Source organism: Biomphalaria glabrata, chromosome 8 (assembly GCF_947242115.1).
Source record: "Biomphalaria glabrata chromosome 8, xgBioGlab47.1, whole genome shotgun sequence".
Classification (NCBI taxonomy): domain Eukaryota; kingdom Metazoa; phylum Mollusca; class Gastropoda; family Planorbidae; genus Biomphalaria; species Biomphalaria glabrata.
Genome location: NC_074718.1, coordinates 25688152 through 25705409, shown reverse-complemented (window position 1 = coordinate 25705409; position 17258 = coordinate 25688152). Strand labels below are relative to the sequence as shown.

General features: G+C 36.7%; 1 protein-coding gene across 1 annotated transcript in view; it reads left to right on the top strand.

The window, feature by feature from the left end:
- Positions 1-17258, top strand: part of LOC106052237 (uncharacterized) — a 131692-nt gene that overhangs the window by 62788 nt on the left and 51646 nt on the right. The window contains exons 2-3 of the mRNA XM_056038186.1: positions 2592-3682; positions 16501-16643. Coding sequence (XP_055894161.1) covers positions 3634-3682; positions 16501-16643 — 192 coding nt within the window. The 5' untranslated portion in view covers positions 2592-3633. The remainder of the gene's footprint in view (positions 1-2591; positions 3683-16500; positions 16644-17258) is intronic.

Here is a 17258-nt window from a genome sequence, read left to right as displayed (position 1 = left end):
TAGGGTTTTGTCACGTTAGCACATTGTCAACGTTATTTCTCCCAGACCAATCTCGAATCAAGTTAATCCTTCAATAATCACATACATGGCAAATATATAGGGTTTTGTCACGTTAGCACATTGTCAACGTTATTTCTCCCAGACCAATCTCGAATCAAGTTAATCCTTCAATAATCACATACATGGCAAATATATAGGGTTTTGTCACGTTAGCACATTGTCAACGTTATTTCTCCCAGACCAATCTCGAATCAAGTTAATCCTTCAATAATCACATACATGGCAAATATATAGGGTTTTGTCACGTTAGCACATTGTCAACGTTATTTCTCCCAGACCAATCTCGAATCAAGTTCAAACTTTAAAAAATTATTGAGTGTGCCTAACAAATCATTAATCAATTAAAAAAAAAACAAGGTTACAAAGACAGATTGTGTGACAACAAACTCAAAATCGGCCCCCGAGGTGTTCCACCCAGGCAGGTAAAAAGGCAGGTTTCAATATTTTTAGATAGAATATCAGAATGAAATTCTATCAAAGGCAAATGACAGAGAAGAATGGAGAAAGAAGGTTGACAGATCCTGTGTGGTGCCCCAACGGTCCAGCAGACAAAGGGATAGATGAAAATGAAGGAGAAGTGCGATGTGAATCTGACCTAACTGATGTCATATAATGAGTATCTAATTGATATAATTGTTCTGTGAGTGTCAATAACTTATTCAAACCTCAAGACAAAAAAAAAACAAAACATTTCCGTAAAAAAAAACATTTTCTCATTCTTTTAGTTAAATATTCCAGTTTTATTGTATCCAGTTTCAGTTCACCCGATAATATGAGAAACTACTTATTAATTGTTGTTTTAAATTATGTTCCGCTTATATGCATACAAATTTGATTTTTATTTTCTTTCTCTTCAAAAATAAAAGTAAAATTATTTTTTTTTTTATAAATATAGTAGTTAGTATGATAGAATGTAAAAAAAGTAATCTAAAACCGTTTGGATAGATGCATAATGTGTATGGTCAATACTAAATAGTTTCTAGTGTTTGTTACTATTAATAGTGAATAGTTGTAAAAATGGTGTAATTTTATGAAAAAAAAAACTACTTGCATAGTTGATTTTAAAAATTAAAATTTTCACTTTTTTGAAAAGAAAAAAGTAACCGTTGCTTCAGGACTTTTAATGGTCTAGAATATCATGATATCGGATTTTCGATATCTTTTCTTGTTTACGAGATCTAAACGGGACGGACAGACAGACAAACCACACAAAACTAATAGCGTCTTTTCCCTTTTCGGGGGCCGCCAAAAATTAACCAATTAGTCAATTAATAATTGATAATTAATTGTTTTCTTTGATTTCGAAACATAAAGGCACGTTCACTAAACAATGACTTACGATTTAACCCTATCAGACCGAGTCTTTCGAAAGTTGAGAGGCTGTAATTATGAAATGAACGGCATTTAAGCCAAGACGATTGAAATACACTAAGAACTCTTGTTGCGGGATCCACCAATATATTATTACATTCTAAACTGAATGAATGCACTATTGAGGAAGAAGAACTAAGGTTAGCATACGTAATTAAAATCGCGAGTTCCCTTCTGTCTCTGCGAATCTGTCCTGACAATCGACAGTATATCGTGACCACGTGGTTTCATCAACTTTTTGTTGAGCTTTTGAATCGTCATTTCTTTACATAAACTTGAATCGTCCTCGGAAACTGTTAGGGCGCCGTGTCGGTCTCTCTCACACATTGGCATAGGGAAACTGTTAGGGCGCCGTGTCGGTCTCTCTCACACATTGGCATAGGGAAACTGTTGGGGCGCCATGTCGGTCTCTCTCACACATTGGCATAGGGAAACTGTTGGGGCGCCGTGTCGGTCTCTCTCACACATTGGTATAGGCCAACTGTTAGGGCGCCGTGTCGGTCTCTCTTTCTCTCTCACACATTGGCAAAGGCCAACTGTTAGGGCGCCATCTGTGTCGGTCTCTCTTTCTTTCTCACACATTGGCATAGGCAAACTGTTAGGGCGCCATCTGTGTCGGTCTCTCTTTCTCTCTCACACATTGGCATAGGCAAACTGTTAGGGCGCCATCTGTGTCGGTCTCTCTTTCTCTCTCACACATTGGCATAGGCAAACTGTTAGGGCGCCATCTGTGTCGGTCTCTCTTTCTCTCTCACACATTGGCATAGGCAAACTGTTAGGGCGCCATCTGTGTCGGTCTCTCTTTCTCTCTCACACATTGGCATAGGCAAACTGTTAGGGCGCCATCTGTGTCGGTCTCTCTTTCTCTCTCACACATTGGCATAGGCAAACTGTTAGGGCGCCATCTGTGTCGGTCTCTCTTTCTCTCTCACACATTGGCATAGGCAAACTGTTAGGGCGCCATCTGTGTCGGTCTCTCTTTCTCTCTCACACATTGGCATAGGCAAACTGTTAGGGCGCCGTGTCGGTCTCTCTCACACATTGGCATAGGCAAACATTGATACTGGCAAACACTGGCCAGTCGCATAAGTTTTGAGTGTAATTTAAAAGAAAAATGTCCATTCCACTTATAATTCATGTTCTTTTGCTTTTGTTTTCAGCTCACAGAGCGATGTCATCATTGGACCTTTTCCAGCGTCACGTCACAGGAGTATTCTTTAACTTAGGGAAGAAATTCAGAAATTTTTGGAGCTACCACTTGCAGGCAACATGGATTTCTATATCATCTTCCTTTGGATATTCTACACAACAAATATAATTACAAGTTAGCTGTATGATAATTGTTACGATTTAAAAGAAAATGAAAGAAAATTTGTCTAAGCTAATATTAGCTGTATGAGATTTGACGTGGTAAAGGACCTAAATAAAAGGCCTTTGTCTAAATTGTTAGTAGCATATCTGTGTGACATTTAACACATAAAAGAACTAAAAACAAAACGACGTCTAGAACTAATTTAGTTGTATAAAATTTGAAACGATAAAAGACGTGAAAAAAAAAACGAAGTGTGTCTAAATTATTATCGGCAAAACACTTCAGAGGGAAAAAAGAAAGAAGTTGAAATCACCCTCCACAGAAGTCGTTTTTTTTTTAATTTAGATTTAAATTTAATTAGCAATGCTCGGTTACACAAACAAGTACTGAATCCAATAAAAAGCAGTTTTCAACACATCAAACCAACTCTTTTAAAATATTCGACTACTATAATATCTACAAAATAGTTTATATCATAGTAATACCACAACGGAGAGGCTCTTCAGATGATCGATTACAAAAACAAAATGAACTAAATGAAAGTATCGTGACATTTATTGAAAGTTGTAACTGTAATCGTAGTTCTATCACACAAACACGATTACACTCTGAAATGTTAAAAGAACAGATTTCAGTTCGACGTAGATATATGTAAAGGGAGACAATTATCACATCTACTTCATAGTTTGCAGTTTTGTATCAACATAGTCTTTGGACTGTTTAAAAGAAATGCTGATATTTCCTACAAGTACAAACAAAAGAAACTAATCAGTTGTGGGACATTTTAGAAAAGTGTAACTAATTTATTCCTGCAAGATAAAATTAACTTTTGAGGTCCTCTTTACCCGAGGGAAACGCTTCAGAAAATATTCTATCTTGGAACCACCACCATGGAGCTTTACATTCTCTTTCTTTGGATATGCTGTCTACCTAAAGTGGGTAAGTACATATCTTCTATTCTCAAAATTAATAATAACTTCATCTGCCTTTCAAAGTTTAACAATAACGACTTCTTCTTCTTCAAAGTGTAACAATAACCACATCTCCTTTTTATTTATTTTTTAACACTCTGGTCTCGAAAGGAACAAGACACTGACTCAAGTTATTTCTACGGTCTCAATGTTCATGCTTTAAAATCATTTCTAAAATTGCTTGCATAGATCTTGACCATTTCACTCAATTATCTGTGTAGATCTTGTCCATTTCACTCAGATATCTGTATAGATCTTGTCCACTTCACTCAGATATCTGTGTAGATCTTGTCCCCTTCACTCACTTTTAATACACCAGGTTTTCTGAATTATTGAATGGACTTAGGAGAGTCATGTCACCTTTTTTCAAATATTTTGTTCATGTCACTGTACAGCCCCATTCTGAAGAAATATTTTGTTAACTTACACAACAAAGCACAAATTATATGAGGAACACACACATAAACATATTTTGATGCAAGGTGAATAGAAATTTTTGTAATTAATGACTTCTTAAACATCTATAATATTTTAATGTGTTGATGTGTCATAGTTGCTACACCCATGTTTTGTGTCTATCAGGAGGCTACAGGAATTATCTGAAAGCCAAGACACTGTCAAAGTATAACTAGGAAAACGAGCGGAGATTTCTGATTTCTTTCATAAATGCGGTTCTAGTGAAACCATAACACTTGATTCTCAAATCATGAAGACTGTAAAGATGAAACTGGTCTGTTTTTTAACCTCTTTTATCCAACAACCTACATATTTCCTTTCAAACCAGCAAGTGGAATTCCAAGCACATTCAAGTAGGAAGGGAAAGGTTGCTAGATCCAGAATCACAACATTGTGATAGCATCTCATCTAGTGACATAGTCAGTCAGTAGAAGTCTTTTATCAATCAGTTCTTTTTCTTTTATTTCTTTGGCCTGTTTCATATGCTACACCTCTTTTGTTGGACATTATTTCTGTTGATCCATTAGAGGACTATGTGTAATACTTTAAATTAGTTTTAATTACTTTTGTAATAGCGCATTTTTCATGGCATGCCAAAAGCTGTATGGTCTTTTGTAGACATGTGGGGGGGGGGGTGTAATGGGGGTAACTTGGAGAAGGTTTCCGTGATGCCATTAGGTGTTCAGAAAAAAAAATTGGAGTCGGAATTTGAACTAGAACCATATGGATAGGTAGTCATGCTTTTTTCATAATAATAACTGTTAGTCAGACTAGTCCTTTCATCTTGTTCAGTCCCTTCCAATTCTTCGTCAAGTTAAGAATACAAGGCTGACACATATTTCTCGTTAGCTTTTTGTTAAAAAAAAAAGACTCTTAGAACGTAATGACTTCCTCATAAATTATATTTCCGAGTCTTTGCTATGTTTTGTTTTCCCAAAGTTGAAGTATCATAACAGTTTCAAGTCTACAGCGAAATATTGATGTTTGAAGAAACTGTAGAGTTTGACATTTTCTTGGATTTCATGTGATGACACTTACAGTTAATTACAGCCACGAATAGACGCTGATTTATGTATGTATATATATATATATATATATATATATATACATACATAAATACATACATACATACATACATACATACATACATACATACATACATACATACATACATATACACACACATATTAATATACACTCACAACACCAATGCAAGCACACAAGGACTACAATTTCACACCAATATCGTAGATAACATTAAACGTGTAAGAAGCAACTGTCTGGTAAAAGAATCGATAAGGTATTCACCACAGATCTATACATATATTATATCTTGACTGGACATGGAGATCTTTTAACACAACGAAAATGTCGTGAACCTTTTTTAAAAAGGTGAAACATTGGGTTGTTTTGTAAAGTAGTTATAAGAATTAAGTGGTTTTTTTTTCAACCCTAACCCATGTAATTTTGAACAGAAAAAAAAACAGCACTCTCGTCTCATGGTTATTATTTTGCAATTTTTAGATACATAATCTAGAAAAATCCATTTAAATGTACATAAGATAATTAAAATCAACAGACGTGAATTATTTCTATCTAGGATTTTCAAAACATTATCTCAATAAAAACTATCAAGAAATGGCTTTAGTTCATATATTTGAGTGAATATATAGTTTTGTGATTAATAGCCCTTTCTAATACAAATTAAATCTGCAAAATGGTATTTCATTATTTCTAAACTTTGAAAACTAAAGATCATTACTTTTCAAGGACTGAAAAGATCGATTTTCCTAGATACGGGAGGACTTCCCTTACAGCTTGAGAAAAAGTTAAGTATATAACAATCTATATATAGGTCTGTTATCTGATCATTATCGAGTAAGAATCTGTTTCCGTTTTCCAGTCTAGGTATAATATATATAGGTCAACAAATATAGCAAGAAAACATGTGAAAATTTATTGTATGAATTAGTTTTAGTAGAGCTTCCGATGGTAGTTCATGTTTGTAAAGTTTTACATTTTTAGCGGCTCCCGAAAGGGAAAAAGATATTAGTTTTGTGTGGCCTAAATATAAAAATACTTTAAAAAAAAAAGAAGCATATATAAGGTTAAGCACTGCACAATCACCGCAATATCTCTCAATACTGCTAGGTTTATTTCCCATACAGCTAAATTAATTACCACTAATTGATTTACCAATAGTCCAGACTGTTTAACAATTTAACTTCAGTTTAATGTAGAATGGGCCTCAGTTGAAGTCTCTATCGCTAGATGTTGTCGCCTAAAAGTCCTGATTCCAACTGATTAAAACAAGCAATATAAAAAGAATATTTAAAAAAACAAAGCTTATTGTCTATTATCATCGACTATGAATAATTATGCAACATTTTAACTTGATCCGAGAATGGGAAGAGGGGAAAAAACGTGTCAAAACGTAATAAGGGTATTGAATTCATACATACATTCACATCTCTCATTAAGTAGCATTTATTTTCCCTAACTTCTCTATCAAACAAAATAATTAAAAACCAACAATTAATTAACTAATTGGTTAGTTGTTTGTTTGTTTTTTTATTCATGTCTAGTCAGGTGCAATGTGTGCAAAGTTTTAGCTGGATCCGAGATGTGACAAGGAAGAAAATACATGTTCAAACTTTTTACTAGACAGACAGACAGAGTGAGTTGATAAACGTTTTGTAATAAATACAAAACAAACTGAGCCACACTATTTGTGACGTCCCTAAATGTCGCGCATAGTGTCAAGTATAGAGCGTCGCTAAGGAAAATACGTATATCACGGTACTTAGTAAAAACTTACATCTCGTATTCAATTATGCGTTAAAATAGTAAGACTAAGAATTCTACGATAGGAAAATACCAAAATGTTTCATATAAATCTTAACTCGTTGTCGTGTAACCTTGGTTTAACCTTTCCATTGTTTTGTTCAAGTCCTCATTCTTCTAGCTATTTAAATTCATTTTTGTGTAATATCTCGTTCAAAACAATACTTCAAGTTCTGATACACAGCTTGTTGCCAGAGAAGAGTACCTTCTTTCAAGTGCACCACTTGTATCTTTGAGACGATTTGTAGTCATCTGGAAACCAATGAAATAACCATTTTGGTATTAACGAAAAGCTCTGAAACTCGAGACGGTTTGAAATCCATTTACTATCAGCAATCCTTGTCTTACGCTCGTCTAGCCTGGTCCAGAGTTTATCAGTATATCGCAATTCTCTTAAGCAAACCGGTCATTTGGGGCCTTGAACAAAATACACACTGTTAGCCATCGGACGAAGTCAGATCCACGGTAGAAATCCTCTTCTACAGCCCAACTTACCGAACCATTTTTTTTTATTTTTTTTTGGAGGAAGGGGAGAGAAATCCCTTTACTCTTCGTTGTTCCTTTGCAATCGAGACCCAATCAGTCTCCACGCCAATGGTGTGCAGCTTCCAACTCTTTCCTCCTCTCTTCCTCAAATTCCATTAGTCCCGCCCCGTACTGCTGATTGCGTTACACTCCAGGAACAATGCTCACCTAATGTGATTTAGCTGAAGGCGCCAAGGAAAGGTCCCCCGTCGAATTAGGGAGGACTAATGAAATTGATTAAAGGAGATAAATAATCGAAGTACCATTGCCGGGCGGTTGTTACTCCGGGAAGGAAAAGGTCCTCTTAAAAAAAAAAATATAGACCCATCTTACACCTCCCTCCTCCTCTTTCTTTTATTCTCTCGGATGTCTCGTACGGGCACATACGTTTGTGAAGTTACGGAAGTGCTGATGACGAGAGACTCACGGCGCTAATTGAAGACCATTTCCCTTGATTGTATTGGCTGAGGCTAACTTTATTAAAGACTCATTTGGTGCCAGGTGAACAGATTGGACAGAGGAGTACCACTTCGTACATTATATATAACTAGTCGACCGCAGTGGACCCCGCGCTTTCAGAGGTCCCGTGCTAATTCTAAGTGTATAAATTATTAAATTAAACCATTTTATAACTTATAACAGATTTCCCGCGGCCTCCTGTCGATTTACCAGGAGCTCCTGGAAATCTCACGAAACTGCAAAATATACGAAAAAGTCCTGAAAATATCCGAAAATTATTAAATTCTTTGGAAAACTCATATAAATTTCCTGCAAAAATTGTCATTTTGGGGTAACATTCAATATGGAAAACGCCAATCCTACGCGCGATAAATAAAAACGGCATTATGCATTACCTGTAATTGTGTAATTTGATGAATGAAGCTTCTCGCGCCTCAAACTAATGAAGAATTACTTGAGGTCAACAATTTTCGTAGATAGATTGAAATATTTGGTAATTCTTGCTATTGAGCAAGCGTCGGTAATAAAATTTTTATAACATGCTGTATGACTTCACTACACGCAAGGCTCGTAATGTAGCTATGTACGTAGTAAAGAATGAATGAAATGCAAAGACAAATTTATTTTCTAATACAAATTCCTAAATTTCACTTATTATCCGTATCCTTACCCAAACTTGGCCCCGCGAAATCCGTTTCGCATAGGGCCCCACAACAGTTGAGTCCGCCCTGCTACTTAGTGAGGGGTGAATACAGAGTAGATTACTTGTTCTCCTCCCCTCCCTTTTTTTTTTCACCGCTAAAACTACGTGGGGTAGAAATAAAAAAGAGTGATCTTTCCATGACTACTTGGTCACAACGGTTAAGTCCGGCCATGCTTTTTTGTGACGGTTGAATACTACTTGTTCTCCCCCCCCCCCCCTCCTTTTTTTTTCGTAGGGTAACTCTATCCATCCGACTTGCAAAAATAAAAAGTGATCTTACCTTTACTTCTTCTTCTTGTCCAAACTGTTGAGCCATGCAGAGAATTAGATATATAGATAGTCAACCCACGGCGTAAGATACACCCCCCCATCCCCCCAACGTTTCCAACTTGATTTTCTACTCTGTAAATTTTCCACTACACAAAACTTTACTTTTAAAATCGACCAATTGCATTCCAAGAGATCCAGTATCAATTCCAAAATAATCAATGTGTATTTCGTTACTGTTTGTGTTAAGAGGATTTACTTGGAATGCTAGATTGGTTGGTTTTGAACTGCTCAAATCTATCAAGAAAATCATCTTTGATTTTTTTTACAACTGTGCTGAAGTAATTCGTGTCAAAAGTTGCACTGATTTTATCGCGATACTGTTTTAGACATTGAAAATGAAGTAACTTGCCGCTCTGAATATCTTCTGCAAAAATATTTTTTTTCTTTAAAACAAACTATTCTTCTACCAAAACATAGACTGGGTTTTACTTTCCTTGCAGTTCTACATTCAGCTTACTTAGTTTCATTGTTATATCCACCATATATATTTTTTTTGCAACCATTTGTTTTTCTCTAATTCAGGGTGATTAATGTCTTTATCATTTAGGAATGTATTTATTCAAGCACAAAGCAAAATGTTTTAACCTTTGGAAAGCCATCTCACTTTATTGGGAAGAAAGAGTCTCCATTTCCTTTAAGAATTCTTTAAACTGACGATGGTAGAATGCTTTTGATGCGGTTAACAATCTTCATTATCAAACTCATGACCTCAACTATTTTGGCCAAAAATGTTTGGGCACAAAGTGCTTCTTGGTTTGGTTTATTAATCAGTGAAACGTAAGAATTTCATGGTTTATTTTGCTCCGAAGAATCGGTGTTGCCCCTTTATTTTTTTCATGTCATACTTGTGGGTCCATCAGTAGCTATTGAAACGATTTATTTAAAATCGATCTTAATGTTTTCAAGATATTTTTGCACGGCATGCGCTGCATCTTCTTGGTTTGTCCCGGGAGCGGTAGCAATCCTAAAGGTTCTTCTTTTGGACCTTTGGGAAGACATATACCTGACAAAATGGACTACTTGTGCCGTGTCACTATGTTGCAAGACTCATCTATAGCAAGTGATAAGACAGAAGAAAGTTGAATATCTTCCACCTGCAAATATGTTACATTTGTAGACATGTTAGCTATTCTATCTTGTACTGTTTTAGCAGATAGTGGCAAATCTTTGATTTTTTTGTGTGTGTTTCAAGATTTGAAATCACGAAACAGTTCTTCAGATGCACGAAGGAAGCAGTCTTTGACATCTATGCCTTTTTGAGCAATTTCTAGTGGTACCGCAAAGCTTGCCATATTAGCATTACTCGTACATTGCTTCTAGCTTTTAGAATATAATCGCTTCTAACTCATTTACTTGAAACAACAAACTATACGTCTCAGCCAAAGCAAGTGGTGAAGATGCCAATTCGTCTTGCGTCGAAAGTGAATTAAAACCTACTTAGAAACATCCGACGACGACCGAGAGCTTCCGATGTGCTGACAACAGTCACGACGCGTGTAATGGGGGAGGCGTGTGGTGAAAAGTGAGTACAAGTGGCTGAGAGATATATTCGGTGCCTAATTCTAATTCAACGATTCAAACTTTTCAAAAACAAATTTCGATAAAATAAATAATATTTGCGTATGGAATTAAAGAGCTCATGTGGCTCGCGAGCCGCAGGTTGCCGACCCCGGGTTTAAACCATGGATTTGTCATATTTTTTATTTTTTTACGATACCTCAGCTTTTTAGCTTTTGACTTCAGTTGTCGAGCTGTTTACATCCTAGGAAGCCTTGGGCCTTTGCCTCTTTTCTTTGCCTCTTTTTTTGGGCATTGCCTCTTTTTTGGGCTATTGGCCTCTTTATTGGGCTTTTTTTTTTTAATAACAAAAAGATGCATATTTTATTAGTAAGCGTACAAATTAAGTACTTACATTTTAAAGTACAATGATTGCAAAACATAGCAATGCATATAGTTACATTTAGGTTGTCATAATATTTTACTAAAGGAAACCTCAGAATTTGCGATATTCAGTTTTAGCTTTATCATCATAGGAATCCTTGGGCCTTAGGCCTCTTTTCTTTGCCTCTTTTTTGGGCTTGATGTGCCTCTTTTATGGGCCATCTTGCCTCTTTTGTGGTCTTTTTTTTTTTTTTTTTTAATAATATGTTTTTATTTGTAAGTTATCTTAATTCACAAGTATTAAATCATAAACAATTGAAAAGTGATTAACCTAAAAATATAATAACAGTAATAGGAATATTATTTAATATCAAAGACATACTACCTAACCAATGAACCCCCTAAAGTCAGAAAAATGATACAAGTATACTCTACTCCAGAACAATCAACACAATATCAGATATCCCTGACCCCCAACCCCCCAACACCCTATTTCTGAAAAACTACATGAGCATTGTACAGGTATATGAAAATCAAACTAGATAATTCTCTACCCTTAAGTCCATTATTTTTCTAAATGTTAATTCCAAGTGATTAGGATCAAACACCTTATTATTATGTAGACATTTGAGCCAGCTAGCCCAAACAACATTCCTGTATTCGGAAACAATAATCAAGTTAAAGTTATGTATCATTTTATTTTTTAGTTTTGGCAGCTTGTTTAAAATAATAGACAAGTTAACATTTACATAATTGCCACAGTTTGCTTCCAATAGGTCCATTACAGTACTTCTAACTTGAAGGAATAATGGACATTCCAAATACATATGTTTCTCGTTATCAGCATTTTCAAGGTGGCATAATATACATTCACAGTCATTTGCCCGTCTTCTAACCATTGGGGTCATCCCAAAGATAAGTCTATAACTAATCTCTCTAGCTTTTGGTGGGATATGTTTACTGTGTAGGTTTATGAATGTGTCCTTGAATTCTGTCACCCCAAGAACTCTCCCCCACTTAATCCTATTCACTAGGCTTTCCTGTAACAGCTTTTTAAGTGTTGTGTATGATTCTTTGGTTTTGTTGTGTATTAAATATTCATTACCAGGTAAAATTCTTGAAATAGATCTGTAAAATGGATGAGTGACTGTACCAAAATAGTGAGGAGTATCATTGTGTATTGGAAGAAGACTACTTAATCTTAAACCATAATAGTAAATTGTCAAGGGAAAGTTTGTTGGATTCCTAACTACTTGACCTACAAATTTTAGCCTTAGCGAATGTATTTTTGTTTTAACTTCTTGCAAGTTTATCCCCCCATCCTCTTTGTTTTGAATGAGTGTAGTGTGCTTAATGCTCCTAATAGTGTTTTTAAATATAAAGCTTCTAATTAACTTGTTCAGCTTGTTTATGAATTTAGGAGGTGGCTCTGTAATGTTAGCTAAATAGACAATCTTTGGAATGACCAAACTATTTATCAATACAGCTCTACCAAATATTGTAGAACCTGTGTGCTGATAAAGTTTAATTAAGTTTGAGGCTTTGACAAAAATATTCTCCCACTGGTCTTTACAATAGAACAAAGGATTACAGGTATAGACAATACCACAAATCTTGATTTTATCAACAATTCGGAAAGCGCAATTCTCTTTGAATTTTCATTTCCCTAGTCCCATTACAGAGGATTTATTTATATTTATTTTTGAACCACTAGCTTCTCCGAAAAGTGTAAATTTCTTTAGTATATTCTCAATATCTTGATGTGAAGATGGAAAAAAGGTTGTATCATCCGCATAGGCTTTGACTTTGATGGTTGAGAAGGAACGACCCGGTATATTTATCCCAATAATAGATGGGTCAGATCTTACAGATTCCAAGAAGGGTTCCAAGCAAAGGATATACAAGAAGGGGGATAAGTACAGCCCTGTCTGACAGACCTTTGTATGAGGATACTCCTACTGAGAGAATAATTAATTATCAATCTACTTGTTACATTTAGGTTGTCATAATATTTTAACGTAATATTTAATGGAGAGAAATATTTACTTTTGGTATCGTTATATAATTGTGAGTAGCAAATGGATACCTTATTAAATAACCTTGTTTTGAAAATGGTTTACACATATGTGCATAAAGCATGCTTACTCAATTCTAAAGCAAAATTTGTTTATTATTTGAATCCATTAAATGCATTTTAAAAACCATGAGAACGATAATGCGAAAGTTCATGTTCATAATAGTATTTGTATATATATATATACTTACTTACTTACTTAATCCTGTGCACTCCCAATGGAGCATAGGGCCGCAACAACACCTCTCCACCGAACTCTGTTCTGAGCAGCTTTCTTCATCTGCTCCCATGTCATTCCAGTACCCTCAGCTTCACTGATGACTGACCTCTTCCAGGTTTGCTTGGGTCTGCCCACTTTCCTCTTTCCTTTTGGGTTCCAGTCAAGGGCCTGCCTTGAAACATTGGTAGCTGGTTTTTCGCAGGGTGTGTCCTATCCAGCTCCATTTTCGTTTTGTGATGTCTTGGGGTATGGGCTTTTGTCTAGTTCTCTCCCACAAATCGATAGTAGTTATCTTTTCTGGCCACCTAATTCCTAAAATCTGGCGTAGGCATCTGTTAACAAAGGTCTGGAGCTTTCCATATTTGTTTTAGTGACTCTCCAAGTTTCTGAACCGCATATAAGACCATTGAGAAACGCAAACTTCTCGCCTTTAACAGTTTTTTAATAGATAGCTTATACATTGCATATTGGTTTTTTCTTTTTAATAAGGTTCACTTTTAAGAGATCAAAGTTGGCCATAGCCACAAACACTACAGCAGTTTATCTTAAAATATAGATTCCTGATTCCTATTGCAATGTTACTACATTCTTCATTGTTCTCACAGTAGACGCAAATGAATGTACCTCAACATTTCAAAAAATTCCCTTTTTTTTTACCAAGAGATATAAAATCTTAAGAAATGAAATGAAATGAAATTTGTTTTACCAAAAGGGTTCCTTTATTTTACTTTTTACTTTAATCGAGACAAATCCCCCCATAATCTTGACATTTCCCAATAGTCATGAGAGGTCCCCATAATCTTGACATTTTCCCATAGTCGAAACATGTCTCCATAGTCGAAACATTTCCCCATAATCGAAACATTTTCCACTCCCTTAACATTTCTACACTCTCCAAATGCTTCCCCAGACGCCTTATTCTCCAAAGACTCTAGACGTTACAAACATTTCCCCACACTGCAAACTTTTCCCCACACTGTAAAAATTTCCCCACACACACCAAACATTTCCCCACACTCCAAACGTTTCCCCAAACTCCAAACATTTCCCCACACTCCAAACGTTTCCCCACACTCCAAACGTTTCCCCACACTCCAAACGTTTACACACACTCCAAACATTTCCCCACACTCCAAACATTTCCCCACACTCCAAACGTTTCCCCACACTCCAAACGTTTCCCCACACTCCAAACATTTCCCCACACTCCAAACATTTCCCCACACTACAAACATTTCCCCACACTACAAACATTTCCCCACACTCCAAACATTTCCCCACACTCCAAACGTTTCCCTACACTCCAAACATTTCCCCACACTCCAAACATTTCCCCACACTCCAAACATTTCCCCACACTCCAAACATTTCCCCACACTCCAAACGTTTCCCCACACTCCAAACGTTTCCCCACACTTCAAACGATGCTCCACTCTCAAAGCATTTTCCCACACTCCATAATTCCCCCCACTCTAAACATTTTCCCACACTCCAAACATTTCCCCACACTCAAAACATTTACCCACACTGCAAACATTTACCCACACTCCAAACATTTCCTCACACACCAAACGTTTCCCCACACACCAAACATTTCCCCACACTCCAAACGATTCCCCACTCTCAAAGCATTTCCCCATACTCCAAACCATTCCCTACACACTTAACGTTGATCTCTTTTTGCCCACTAACCCCACCATCCGTCATATCTGTACAAGCTAGACAAAGACGCCCCCTCCTCCCTCTCTTCCAATTTTCCCCTCTCCCACCCCCAGCCTCCACACACACAGTCTGTACAAAGCAGATTTAATTTGGCCCTGATTTTTTTCCGGCTTGTTTACTTGTGGTTTTCGAGGGCCACGTCAAATCAAATAATAAGGCCGCTTAGGCCCCGGGGCAGGTAATCTCGGGACTCTCCGTCAGACGCCGGATGATCAATCTGTAAATAGTCGAGTTCCGGCACCATGGTACTGAGAGAGTTTAAAACTAACTACTTTCTTTCTCTTGTCTCCCTTTGGCCCAGATTTCCTGAGATGAGTTTTTTCCAACAGAAACATCGGTTGTAAGAATCGCTCGCTACTCTGGAATTAAAGACGGGAAAAAAAAATCCTTACCAGCGAAATGTGCGGGCTTTTAAGTTCTATTTGGGCTCATTATATTTTTTTCATTTAATATTTTGATTAAAACGTTTGACAAAAAAACAAAAAATACTTTTTTATATGAAGTGCAATTGTATCAATTAGTTGTCAGGAACATATTACATAACTAATTACTGTAGTAAAAAATGACGCCCGTTTTTTTTTTCTACGAACGTAACATATTTATATTTTTATTTAGAATGTAGTAACTCAGTGCTCTTCTGGAAGTACATGTATCAGCTCATTAAAATGATTCTCACGCGACACTCTCTAGTTCCTCACGTATTGAGATACCAACTCTCTCTATCTTTTGGACGATACATTCATAGTTAATATACAGGGTTTCAAGCAAATCTGACTCTGGCCCTAAAGCAATAATATTGTAACAATCGTCACAGTCTAATTCAAATTAAACAGTGGCATAGCTAGAGTTGGGAAGAGAGAACTTGAAACTCCCATCGGTCCCCCAATTTGAAGTCGGGCACCAAATGAGTGTTCGAATTTTTTTTTACATTAAATACTAAGCAAAATGCAGGTCAAGCCCAGTCTTCACCAGGATTTGAACCCGGAACCACCGGTTCGGAAAGCCTAGCGCTTTACCGCTCAACCACCGCGCCTCCTGTTATAGGTATAAGTATAAATAATTTCAGTAGATTCCGACTAATTGGTATAATAACGGGCTTGTCCGATTAAGAGGGCTATGGTCCAATATCTTTTGTGGACCTGTCGGGGGGGGGGGTAGAGAGGTCGGTAGGAGAACGTTTCTGTGCTGCTTTTAGATGATCAACAAACTAGTTCACACGGTCGAACTCAAGTCTCCTTGATAGTCAGCCATGAGTTAATGCTACAGCCACCTATCCTATATTGATTCTTATATTTTGTTATCCTTTCGGGGCATGGGAGGTGGGGGGGGGGGCTTGACCTCTTTGTAGACCCCTGCATATTTAATATTTTGTATAAAAAAACAACTCATTTTGGGGCCCCCTCAAGTGAGGGAATTTTTTTTTATTTTCAAATTATCACCCATCCTCCCCTTACCCTAGCAACGCCTCTGTTTATATGTGGATCCTTTACTTCTCATGATATTGTTAATTGCCATCTATTCATTTCAAAACGCATTGAAAGCTTACATGGCTTTGTTTAATCTTTTTTTTAGCGCCATTGGAGACTTGCCACTTTCCCGACTTCGTCCAAAGTCCATCTGAGGACGGGCAGCTCAAGCCGTGGTCAACCAGAGTCTGGTGGCTATTTATTCGACATGTGCCTCAGTCGGCTGAGAAGCAGGACATTATAATCAAGGTCAGTGTTACAGGTGTCACTATGATCCTACGTTTTTAATGTTTATCCTTTTTTTTTAAGAAATAATGCATCGTAAATAGACATACATTATGTCTAGTGTCTAACTCACTGGCGGATCCAGAACTTTGGAGAGGGGAGGGGCGATTTTTTTCAAAACCCTAAACCTACCGCCCAGTAAACCCTAACCCTATACATAAACGTGCGTACAGCATATATATATATATATATATATATATATTCGATATATGAGAATAAAATAAGACTGTTTCTCAATCTTCGGCGAAAAAAAGCAGAACAAAAAACAGTCATGTTGAGGCCTTTCTCTTTCAAGCTTGAGGGTCTGGGAGAGCGCTGTAAGTTTCCTCGGTGGGGTTCGGGCCGACACCCAAAAGCGTTTTGTTGCATTTTTCACGGCTGAAACGCATTCTCCTGACATCTACAGCTCATTATTCATCAGTGAGGTTCGGGGCGAAGCCTCGACACTAAAAGCGTTTTCTTGCATTCTTCACTGCAGTAACGCATTCTCCTGACCTACAGCTCATTATTCATTCTATTATAAAGGACCTTTTGAAAAATGTGGAAAAATATTCTAATATGAATTTATAGTCCCTTAAT